The sequence below is a fragment of the Alligator mississippiensis genome, chromosome 6 (assembly GCF_030867095.1).
Source record: "Alligator mississippiensis isolate rAllMis1 chromosome 6, rAllMis1, whole genome shotgun sequence".
Classification (NCBI taxonomy): Eukaryota; Metazoa; Chordata; order Crocodylia; family Alligatoridae; genus Alligator; species Alligator mississippiensis.
In genome coordinates this window covers 100,295,282-100,305,732 of record NC_081829.1, presented here as the reverse complement: position 1 = coordinate 100,305,732, position 10,451 = coordinate 100,295,282, and the positions used below count along the sequence as shown (strand labels likewise).

General features: G+C 45.3%; 1 protein-coding gene and 1 long non-coding RNA gene across 2 annotated transcripts in view; one reads left to right on the top strand and one right to left on the bottom strand.

Annotated features, from left to right (window-relative positions):
• Window positions 1–124: 124 nt before the first annotated feature.
• OGA (O-GlcNAcase) overlaps window positions 125–10,451 on the top strand; it is a 30,177-nt gene continuing 19,850 nt past the window's right edge. Inside the window, exons 1-7 of the mRNA XM_059730236.1 lie at window positions 125–434; window positions 2,690–2,741; window positions 3,077–3,174; window positions 4,554–4,684; window positions 5,650–5,821; window positions 9,754–9,852; window positions 10,004–10,288. Coding sequence (XP_059586219.1) covers window positions 245–434; window positions 2,690–2,741; window positions 3,077–3,174; window positions 4,554–4,684; window positions 5,650–5,821; window positions 9,754–9,852; window positions 10,004–10,288 — 1,027 coding nt within the window. The 5' untranslated portion in view covers window positions 125–244. The remainder of the gene's footprint in view (window positions 435–2,689; window positions 2,742–3,076; window positions 3,175–4,553; window positions 4,685–5,649; window positions 5,822–9,753; window positions 9,853–10,003; window positions 10,289–10,451) is intronic.
• On the bottom strand, window positions 822–1,371 carry LOC132251231 (uncharacterized). The gene is made up of 2 exons (XR_009463157.1): window positions 1,283–1,371; window positions 822–998 (listed from the first exon to the last, which is right to left on the bottom strand). It is a non-coding gene; the product is annotated as an uncharacterized LOC132251231 (long non-coding RNA).

The following is a 10,451-nucleotide window of genomic DNA, read 5'->3' as shown; positions in this document are numbered from 1 at the left end:
CAGGCATGCGCAGTGCCCCGCTCCCCGCCGCCGCGCACGCGCGCCGCGCTCGCTCTGCGTCTCCCCTCCCCCCCGCGCATGCGCACTTCCCCCCGCGCATGCGCGTTGCAGCCTGGCGGCCCTCGGCTTCCCTGAGGGGACTCCCGCGCCCTCCGCCGTCGTCTCCCGCATCCCCCGCTCTGCTCCCCTCCCCTCCCCCGCGGCGGCGGCCCGGCCCGGCCCGGCGCTGGCGGCGGGCGGCGGCATGGTGCAGACGGACGGGCAGGCGGCGCTGGACGAGCCCCAGGGCAGCCCCAACGCGGCCGGCGGCCCCGGGGCGCCGCTGGAGTCGGCGGGGGCCGCCGCGGCCGCCGTGGGGCCGGGCGGCGACGACACCGACACCGAGGCCGAGGCGGCGGGCGGCGCGCGGCGCTTCCTCTGCGGCGTCGTGGAGGGTGAGGCACCGTGCTGGGACCCCTCCCCCCCTTAACCCTTTGTTATCCCCCCCGCCCCTCACGTGCCCGTCTGCTCCCGTCTTCAGTGTTACAGTGGGTGCGGGGGGGGGGGCTCCTCTCTCCCTCCCTTCCCTTCTCCTCCCCCTCCTGCGAGGTCCCTCGATGGGTTCCAGAGGCCCCCAGCCGGGCTGGAGGCTCGTGGCCCAGCTCCCGGCAGCTGTCGGCGTGGCTGCCGCGCGCAGGAGGTGTGGACTCGGATGCACGAAGCGAGGGCGAGGGGTCGGGTGTGAAAGGCGGTGGGGAGCGGGGGGAAGAGTAACCGGGCAGACCGTGTATGGCGTCCGGAGCTTGTCAGGCGCGGCCGCGCGAAGGTAGCAAGGCTGAGGGTTGAGGTTGCACAGAAACACATTGCTATTGTCGTCGGCTGACGTGTCTGGGCCTTCTCGTTCGAAGGAGCGCTGCCAGGTGAAATGGCTGCGAGGCAGGTAGAGGCGCTCCTCCTCCTCCTGTGCAGGAGAAGTGGCTCAGACGCGCGCCAGCACAAGCTTTCGCAGGCTCCGGATGCTGTGAAAGGAAGGACAGGGTGTGAAGTGGAGCGAGGTGGGGAGCGGGAGCGGGAGGGGGCAGCCCGGTGCCTCAACCCTGTCCTCCCTTATTCACTTCCTTTGTTGTTCTCTTGATGCTGAGTTTGCATGTGGTCTGATGTCTCTCTGAACGTGTTACAGAACTAGAAAGCATTAATTAGGTCCCTCTGTGATTAGGTAGGCTGGCTTTCCTAATGGAAGAGGAATCTCTCCTTTCAGTGCAGTTCTGTTGTCTCTGAAAAGCAAGAGGATTTGTCCCCTTACCTCGTTTGCTTTTTTATGTGCCACAACTGCTTCCTTCTGTCACACTGCTGTGCACCTATCCGCCATTTGTCAGGTTCCAGTTTCAGCCAGATGGAAGCAGTAGTACCCAGCTTTGCCGCTTTGTGGCATCAATCAGCCGAAAATTGCTCTTTTCAGGAAGTGTAACCCTTAAGAGCTGAGCCTGCTTTGAGGTCCTCAAAGCTGACATCACAGGGATGACTTTTAATTGGTAATTGCAATTATTTTTACCACGCAGCCAACTCTCAAATGATCTGTTCTAAATAGATAGAGAGCACAGACAGGCTTTGATCAATAGCCTGACGTTTTACAGTATTGACAGCAGGTCGATAGCTGTGGAAGTAGAAGGGCTTTTCACCTTCAGATGTGTTTGCAGGGGCCTCTAGACTTAACTGTATTAATGGCATCATTCCACATCCGGAGTGGCCATAGTATCTGAAAATGAGAGCTTATTAAATTTCAGTGTTATTTTAGTCTTGGATCTGTCGCACAGACTGCCATCCTGAAGCTTTCTAATGTGAACTGCCCACTTGTCACTAGAGTTGGCTCATGGTCCAAATTAAATTAATCTAAGGATGACGGGCAAGTGAGAAGCACTTCGCTCTTCCAAGTATTTTTTTGTATAGGGTGGGCTGGAAGGAAACACTCAGGTCTGGCATTTCTCCTGGAGTTTTCTGGCATGGAGTATGGGCTAAAGCTTCCTTTTTGTGCCCCCTTGCATTGTTTCTTACAAGCTGAGGTTGCATCTTTAAAGCCCGAGTCTGTGCACAGAGTGCAAGATGGCCTAGCGTAGTGTTTTCTAGCTGATGTTGGCAATTTCAGGAATTTCATCAAATGAAAAAAGAGAACAAATCTTGACAGGCCACCCAAGCAGTCTTCTGTTTCATAAACCCCACTGTATAACTGTTTGAGCACCACGTGCCCAGCTTCCCATACTGTCCGTTTTAAAAGGTATTCTCGTACTGGTAAGTATTTTCAGTACTATTACAATTAATACTATTTAACGGACTTTGAGTGCTGCCTTAATTGGGTCGTTATTACTGTTCAGGCTGATTTTTCTAGTTATGCTGATTTGACTTGAGCAGATGTCCTTCACAGAAATTCAGATTGTATTCTTAAAATTAATTGCTTCACTAGCCAGAATCATTAGTCTGGATAACAATTTAATTAGGGTATAATTCAGTTGAAAATTAAGGTAATTTTAGCAGATTATGTTTACATTGTTAAGGCAGGGTTTATTTCTGTCCGCCAGCATTTTATGATGAATATAATAAAAACATCTTTTTGACAGAGGAGAAAAAGAAAGAGGGAGGTTATGCTATAATCTCTGTTCTATGAAATGGCCAGTTGGGTGTGTGTTTGTTTATTTTTTAATTTAATTTCCCACAGGATTTTATGGAAGACCCTGGATTATGGAGCAGAGGAAGGAACTTTTTAGAAGGCAAGTCATTCTTCCCCTTGGTGTGCAACATTCCAGCATAGTAAAACTATTATTCTTCACTTTGTAAGCCTGTTTGCACCTGATCTGGGGCAGTATTTCATGTAAAGCTATTCAAGGTGTTTATATTTTCCTCTTCATTTTGCTCTGGCTCTTCTGGGTTTGTCAAGTCACTCAGACTCGCTCAGTACTGTAGTGAGTTAATACCATCTGTTATAGCAGCGAGTGTTCTCACAGACAGACAGATGAACTTAAGCATTCGATCCTCTTATAAAATGCAGGCTGTTTGTATTTATAGAATACTTGCCTAATGGAGACTTTTTTCCCCCCAACTATAGACTTCAGAAATGGGGACTAAATACATACTTGTATGCTCCAAAAGATGACTACAAGCACAGGATGTTCTGGCGAGAAATGTACTCTGTGGAGGAAGCTGGTAATTGTTTTTATTCCCCTCTGCATTTTTCTTTAAGTAGCTGCTAAATGAATCAGTCATTGATAAACATGCTTGCATGTTTAATCATCATATCGCATTCTAAAGGGGAAGTGCAAAGCAAAGAAGAATGGCAGGAGACGCAGCTTCTCCTTGCATCTCATCCAGTTGTCACTCCCCTCACTGATGGCTAGTTTTCACAAGAAGCAGCAGCTCTGCGTGTGTGTGTTTCCCAACAGCAGAACAGTGCTGTTTTCTTGTCAAGGGCTGCATCAGAGTTGCTGGCTTTCCATAGTGTCTTTTGGGATTCTTTTCCTTGGGTGAAGGAAGCCATGCATCCTAATTTTTTGGGCTGCTTTGAGTCACCCTAGGATTAAAATTAATAAGGTACCATGAAATTAAAATCATACTAAGCTACCTTACCAGCATCACCAGCATCTCTAAAAAACTGTGACCATATGTCTTAGTTTGGCCAGGACAGTTTTGGGTTTCATAGGCTGTCCTGTTTGGTTGGGGAAAATGGGAACAAAAGTTGAGGATTGGCGCTGCACTGCCCAGCTCAGCTCCTCCTGTCTAGAGCAGGGATCAGCCGGAGCAGAGCAGGGGGTGAGCGCTGCTGTGTGCACAGGCGGCTCCTGCGTTTGTGGTGCTCTGGGCAAACTTCTATTTTAGCATCCTCCTGGGCAGCAACTGGATGCAGGAGGGCAGGCTGCACTGGGCACCACTCTTCCTGCCTGCGATGCGGGCAGTATCCCAGATTTTCTTTAAAATAAGATGGTTGCCCTACTGAAAAGAAAACTTAGATGAGTTTCTGAAAATGTCACTGAAACTATTTTCACATTTCCTTCAGATTGGAATTGATCAGCTTAACCGTTTTTGCGTAGTCTCTACCCCCCTAGTTTTACAAAGCCTTTGTTGAAGCTTTCTGTACCTGGCTAACAAGGAGTTAAAGCAAACAGATCCTAGTTGCAAAATGGTTCTGGCAACATTGGAACATTTCTTTAATGTTGTGTTTGTCAAATATAGAAATAATGAGAAGCAGTTTCAGTGCCAAGAGCCAATATGGTGTAAAAACAACTCTGTTTGCCACACAGGATCCTCTCATTCTGCTAAGCAGTTTTTAAAAAGCAGTGAGAAATGGGAAATAAAAATGATGCCAGAGCAACTATTTGTCACATCCCTTAACAACTTCTTTGTGCATCTCTGCAGCATAGCTCTGTCTGCTGTCACATTAGGAAATGTTAGTATATTTTAAACACTTAACTGAAACTTCTGAAGATACTTTTTACCAAGAGCAGTAACTTGCTTTTTATCATTTATAATGAGGTGTCTCAACTTGCTTAATGTTAATATTTTCTAAAATATTTGTATTGAAATTTTAGAGCAACTTATGACTCTCATCTCAGCTTCACGAGAGCACGAAATAGAATTCATCTATGCAATCTCACCTGGACTAGATATCACCTTCTCGAATCCAAAGGAAGTGTCCACATTGAAACGCAAGCTGGACCAGGTTAGCATTACTGAAATGCTGAAACATCCACAGTTGATTCCTCTTCTCTGTGCTTTATACACTTGATCATTTTTTCCTGACAAATTTTACATGCTGCATTTGAGATGTGAATGTCAATGTTAGTCTCCAAAGTGCTATAGCAATGATATTTGTGTTTTCTCCCAAGGGCAGCAGTCAGCCACAGCTTGGCACAGTTGGCAGGCATTGCGAGGGCTTCCTTAGAGACTGAATGCTGATCTAGACAGATTAGGCTTCTGACCTGGAATAACAGTCCTTACTAACTTTGCATATCAGTTTCATTCTTAAAATTATAATTGGACCCTGAAACTGGTGTATTTCCCAAGTGATGAGGCTCTTTCAAGCCCCATTTCAGTGGGGCAGACCTAGCATAGTAGCTCGTTCTCAAAGTTCCTTTGATGTCCTCTTCCCTTCACCCAGAGGCTGTGGCTGCATTCCTTGTTTTCCCACGGGATGCTCCTTCTGTGAAATCAGCTGTAGCCTTAGACTGGGAAATTGAAACAGATTGGCAGTCTCCATGGCCTCATGTAAAGTCAAGTGTTGGGTTGTGGCTGCTTTCATTGGGAGTAGTTTCCAAGACATGCCTTTCTCCCCTCCCCATTTCCCTGGCCTTTCCTTTATTGGAAAGAATTTAGGATTTTCAAATTATGTTGTGGAAATGGAAGGATTCCAGCATTCAGCCCTCTTCTGACACAGTAATTTTTGCAGGATATTGTGGATTTGATTCAGGCTTTTATCCTACATGAAGGAATGTGAAATGTATTTTTAGATTAAAAGAAGAATGATGGCTTGTCAAATAGGAATTGACTCACTTATTTCTTGAACTGGGTGTTTTTGTGGTGTAAGATACTGGCCAGTCCTTTTAAAGGAAAGCTAGCTTGAGAGTTGTCTCCTGCTGTTTGAAGTTTCTGAACCGTTCTTTTTTCCTCTTGTCCTTCCTGCGCTAGGTTTGCCAGTTTGGCTGCAGATCCTTTGCGCTGTTGTTCGACGATATTGATCACAACATGTGTGCAGCAGATAAGGAAGTCTTCAGCTCCTTTGCTCATGCCCAGGTCTCCATCACGAATGAAATCTATCAGTATCTAGGAGAACCAGACACATTCCTGTTCTGCCCTACAGGTAAGTTAGCATGAGTAGTCTAGCCTTGATCCCTTTGAAATTAAGGAACTTTGTCTTACTGAAACCAAGTCAGATGCTCAACTTCCCTAAAGTAGTGACTATAAACGTCCTCAGGCAGGCTGGAAACATTGACTTAAAAGGAGAGATTAAAGGAATTAAATATGTGTACTGGCCAAGTTCACAGACTACACCAAGTTATGGGGAAGTGTGGTAATGCTTGAAGATGGTCTGCCTGTATCCACAGCCTTAGAGAGTCTGGCAAGTTGGGCAGACTGGAACCAGATGAAGTTCAACATCGAGAAATGTAAAGCACTCCACCTGGGGACGAACAATCCCCTCTACACCTACAGGCTTGGCAACATGGACCTGACCAGCACTACAAATGAAAGGGATCTGGGGGGAATGAAATAATAGACCACAGTATGAACATGAGCCAGCAGTGCAATGCTGTAGCTAGGAGGGCTAACAGTACCTTGGCATTCATCAATCGATGCATCTCCAGCAAACCCAAAGAAGTGATTCTCCCACTCTACTCAGCATTGGTGAGACCGCAGCTGGAGTACTGCATCCAGTTCTGGCCTTCACACTTCAACAAGGATGTGGTAAAGCTTGAGGGAGTCCAGAGAAGAGCCACTCATATATTCAGAGACTTGCATGGCAAGCCATATGAGAAAAGGCTGAGGGACCTGGGACTCTTCAGTCTGAAAAAGATAAGGCTGAGAGGGGACTTGGTAGCAGCTTACCACTACAGCGGGGCATACATCAAGGCCTTGGTGAGCAACTGTTCGCCAGGACACCCTTGGGGAAAACCAGGAGTAATGGTCACAAACTTCTGGAAGACTGGTTCAGGCTCAACATCAGGAAAAACTACTTCACCGTCAGGGTGTCCAGACTGGAATAAGCTTCCTCCAGAGGTGGTGCAATCGCCTACCCTGGAAATCTTTAAGAGGAGACTGGATGGGCACCTCGCTGAGGTCCCTGACCCCAGTCGTCTTTCCTGCTTGGTGCAGGGGGGCTGGACTCGATCTTCTGAGGTCCCTTCCAGCCCTTACAATCTATGAATCTATGTGTACTTTAAGCCAAAGGTTGACTAAGGGAATACAGTAAGACAACAGATGTTTGAAGGGTATAAATACCAACAAGGGGGTGGAGCCATGTAGTGTGATACAAGACGCTTAATTAGGAGCCAGCTGAATTAAAACTTCCAAACCAAGGTCCACCATGAGTTGATGAAGGTTCAGACTTTTACAACTTTTCATTTTACATCATTTGATGCAGTTATCAGTGGCAGGTGATAGTGTATAGTAACAGCCTGACATTGGGCAGTAAGGTGAGTATTCGAAATCATGATAGCTTATATGTAGCTCCCAATCCAACAACAGGCTGCTGTTTTGGCTTGTGATGTCTCCTTACTGCTGTCACTGGCAGTTCCAGGTGTTGCCTCTAGATGTCTTTGAGCTTATTTCATGTCCATGTTTGTCCACTCTTCTACATTTATATGTTTGTTTTTTTTATCAGATGCTGTTCTCTAGGGACTGCAGTCTTCATTTTCCACTTGTATGTGCTACCAAACTTACCTCATTCTTTCTTAAACCTGTCGGCTTGGGACCTTAGCGTATGCAACACAAACAACACATCCTGTTAACATCTGAACACGTGGCTGTGCAGCGCGGCAGTTCTGTTAGATAAATTCTTCTCATGCTGCTGGAGTTGCTCCTGCTCCTATTACATAGAAACTGTTTTACTACATCTCACACAGTCCTTATAGTCCAATATCCTGTCTCTGACCTTTACTAGCACCATGTGCTTCAGAAAAGGTATAAGGAACCACCTGACTCCTGGCAGTTACGAGACTGGCTGAAGCCCTTGAGAAAAAGGTTATCTTATAACTTCTCTAACACTAGCATTCAGGTCTGATAGCTCCAGCTGTTCATGTTGGGGTATTACAACTTGTGGAGTTCTTGACCACAAAGTATGTAATAATTTCCTTATTGGTTTGGAAATAGCCAGTTCTTAATTTCAGTGAATACCCTTTGTTCTTCCATTACAAGGTAGCTGAACAGAAGCCTCCAGGAGACCATCTCTAGATGGCTCACTATCACTTAGATTTCCATGGCCTGCCTTATTAGTGTCTCTCTGCTAAATAAACAATCTCAGGTGCTTCTCCTAGTCCTGGCTGGACTCGGATGACCACAATGTTAGTTATTAAGGTTTGGTGATTTTTTTTTTTTTGTTCCATCTCTACTCGCCTGCTCTTCCAGGTTCATATATAATATTAAATTGTGGGTGAGAGAGAGCCTGAACTGCCCAACCTGCTGCTAAGCTTTTGACACAATGAGTTAAACTATCTCTCTTTTGGTTTCTTACCCGGTTCTTTATTTGAGGCAGTAGATGGTTTGTTTCCCATGCTGGCTACCTGTCCTGCTGAACAGCCTCTTGCAAGAGGTCTTTTGCAAATCTGAATAAATGTCATTGGCGAGCTCTCTATCTGCTGTATTACTGATGTGTCTTGCTAATCGTAGAGAAGTCTGCAATTTTTTTTTTTTCCCCCTCTCATTTTATTATCTTCTAGATATTTTATTCTATTATCTTTTATCCAACTTAACCAGCTACGGATGGAAAGCTTACTGGCTTGTAATTGCCTGCATCACTCCAGAGCCTCTTACACTATAGATAAACAATTGCTATCCTCCAGTCCTCTTGACCAGTGGTTGATTTAATGAGATAATGAAAATACATAATTGGTTAAGCGCAACCTACATGAGCTTCTTCCCAGTGCTTGGGTACATGCCATCCTGGTCTGGAGACTTACTGCTTCTTAAATCATTGATTTAGTCTAGCACCTCTTCTTCTGACACATCAATGATGAACAGCACTTTGTCTTTATTAGTCATTAGGCTGTTCTGGATAAGTGTCTCCTGGTATCCTTGGTGGTGAAGAAATTATTAGCATCACTTATTAGTATAGCTGCACAGTAATGTCCTTGTGTCCCTTAATTGCTTCCTTCCCCACCCCCCTTTGTGTAACACCAACCCTGTCAGCTTCATACTGCTGATGCTGTTAAAGAACCTCGTGTTCTTTTTATATCATCTAGCTATGTGCATGTAAATCCATTTTGGCTTTTCTGCCTTCTACCTCCCATATTACTGGCTGTAATTTGGACTCCAGTTCAGCTTTATCCAGTTTGGATTGGCTTTCTAAACTTTTTCAAGGATTTGTTTAGCTCGCATGCATTTTCTAATCATGGTGTATCTCTTGCATTTCTGGTCCCATGTCGTGTCGTTTCCTCCCCCACTTCTTTCTTTTCTAGCAGCATGTGCGCCATCGTGGACTCCAGTATTGTCTCAGGTAACATTCATGCCACATCAAAGGATTTTTAACATATTTTACTTCCCTTTCCAAAGATCAATATTGCTGTCTCTTCTTGGTACTTTACATCCCTGATGATGTCAGACCATGTCACTGAACTGTGGTTTAGTTATTTGTTCAGCTAGCAATTCCCCTGTTACTTAAAACTAATTCTGGAATAGGCTTTCTTTTAAAACAAGCTGTTGAATAACCAATTGACATAAACCCCTCCTCATATATGTTAAACCACCTGTAGGCTATTTCCATTGAGGTGAAGCACTTCTGTAATCATGATGGCATTTTGTACAATGTCAAGATGCTTATGTTCTTGTCTTGTGGTAGCTTTGCTTTTACAGGTGATGTTAAATGGTTTGCAAAGGGGGCTTAAAACAACTAAAAACCTACCCACATTCTGTCTTTTCCAATATGAAGATGAATTTGGTGCACTTATCCAGCTACAGAGTAGCTAGTAAAAATGCTGCCTCCTGGCATGCTTGTCTTCATGTGAATGTTGCCTCTTAACAATTGTCACCAGCACTAAGATTTCTTTTCTTTTTTCCCCCTCTCCCATCCTTCCCATCTAGAATATTGTGGAACTTTTTGCTATCCAAACGTAGCCCAGTCTCCTTATTTACGGACTGTTGGAGAAAAGCTGCTCCCTGCCATTGACGTGTTGTGGACAGGTAAGAATCGTGACTTTTGAGTTGAACACTGGCGCTGAAAGGTTGTTGTAAGTATTTAGTAAAAAAACCATTATCCCAGTAAAATATCTTTGCTTCTTTGTGTGAGTGCTCCTTAAATGCGGATTCTCAAACTATCCATATTACCTTTTAGGTCCTAAAGTTGTATCTAAAGACATTCCAGTCGAGTCTATTGAAGAGGTTTCTAAGATCATCAGGAGAGCGCCAGTCATCTGGGATAACATCCACGCTAATGATTATGATCAGAAGAGACTATTCCTTGGACCATATAAAGGGCGATCAACTGAGCTCATCCCCCGACTAAAAGGAGTTCTGACCAATCCAAACTGTGAATTTGAAGCCAATTTTGTTGCTATTCACACGCTTGCAACCTGGTACAAATCCAACATGAACGGAGTGAGGAAAGACGTGGTGATGAGTAAGTAAATTTGTATGGGGAACGTTAATTATCACTAGGGGAGGGGAAGAAAACCAGGCTCCCTGGTTTCAGTGTCAAATGATGCTGCTGTAGAACTGTCTTAATCCCTGCTTCCCTATGTTAGCACTTGGACAGATGCACTTATGCCTTCTCAATCTCTCCT